General features: G+C 59.1%; 1 protein-coding gene across 1 annotated transcript in view; it reads right to left on the reverse strand.

Moving 5' to 3' along the window:
- ASS1 (argininosuccinate synthase 1) overlaps positions 1-783 on the reverse strand; it is a gene marked incomplete at its 5' end in the record, with an annotated part of 19,878 nt that overhangs the window by 12,470 nt on the left and 6,625 nt on the right. Inside the window, one exon of the mRNA XM_010012601.1 lies at positions 406-496. Coding sequence (XP_010010903.1) covers positions 406-496 — 91 coding nt within the window. The remainder of the gene's footprint in view (positions 1-405; positions 497-783) is intronic.

A 783-nucleotide genomic window follows, 5' to 3' on the forward strand; every position in this document is an offset into this window, starting at 1 on the left:
GTGGGGATTGCATGGCTTCTGGGAGATGCTGCCCCATGTACCATCCCTGGGTGATCGCTCCAGGGCTGGGGCTTGCTGCTCATCCCTAGGGATGGAATGGGGTGTCCTCATCTTTGTGCTCGATGGCACCACTGGACTCATCCTGCTGGAGCATCTCCCAAGCTGTGACACTGGCCAGGGCCACCTATAAGGCCACCCAGCAGGAGAGGGACTCTGCGTCCACTGCACCTCGATGGCTGGGACAGGGGCTCAGATTCTCTGCACAACTCAAAGACTCCCAATGTCCTGCAAGCACCATCCTAAGCCTTGATGACACAAGCTGGGGCTCATCCTGGCTGTCCCTGCTCCTCACTAGGGTTTGCCTTTGGAGGGCAGAAACACAAGGGGCTGTGAGGACACGCTTACCACGCTCAAACTCGATCTCCAGCACATCCGGGGTGTCGGGAGAGGTGGCTGGATCACGGGTCTTCGTGTAGAGCCCAGGGGGAGCCTGATTCTGCAGGAAGGGGAAGAGAAGAGAGTCAACGGCGTTGGCAGGCCAACACTGCCAGCAACCCCATCCCTGGTGTATATCCTCCATCCTCCATCCCTCACACGCATCCCGCATCCCAGAGCACGGGACCGGCACAGCACTGGTGCTTACCGGGGCCCGGGGAACAAAGGGGTTGGAAGAATCAGCCAAGGGTTGGAAGAATCAGCCAATTTTTCCCCTCAACTTGATCTCATCTTTCCCTCCGCCGCCCCCTCAGCTGGAGGCAGGATGGCTGCGGAGAAGCAAGTCAG

This window comes from Nestor notabilis, unplaced genomic scaffold, assembly GCF_000696875.1.
Source record: "Nestor notabilis isolate BGI_N333 unplaced genomic scaffold, ASM69687v1 scaffold17054, whole genome shotgun sequence".
Lineage (NCBI taxonomy): Eukaryota > Metazoa > Chordata > Aves > Psittaciformes > Psittacidae > Nestor > Nestor notabilis.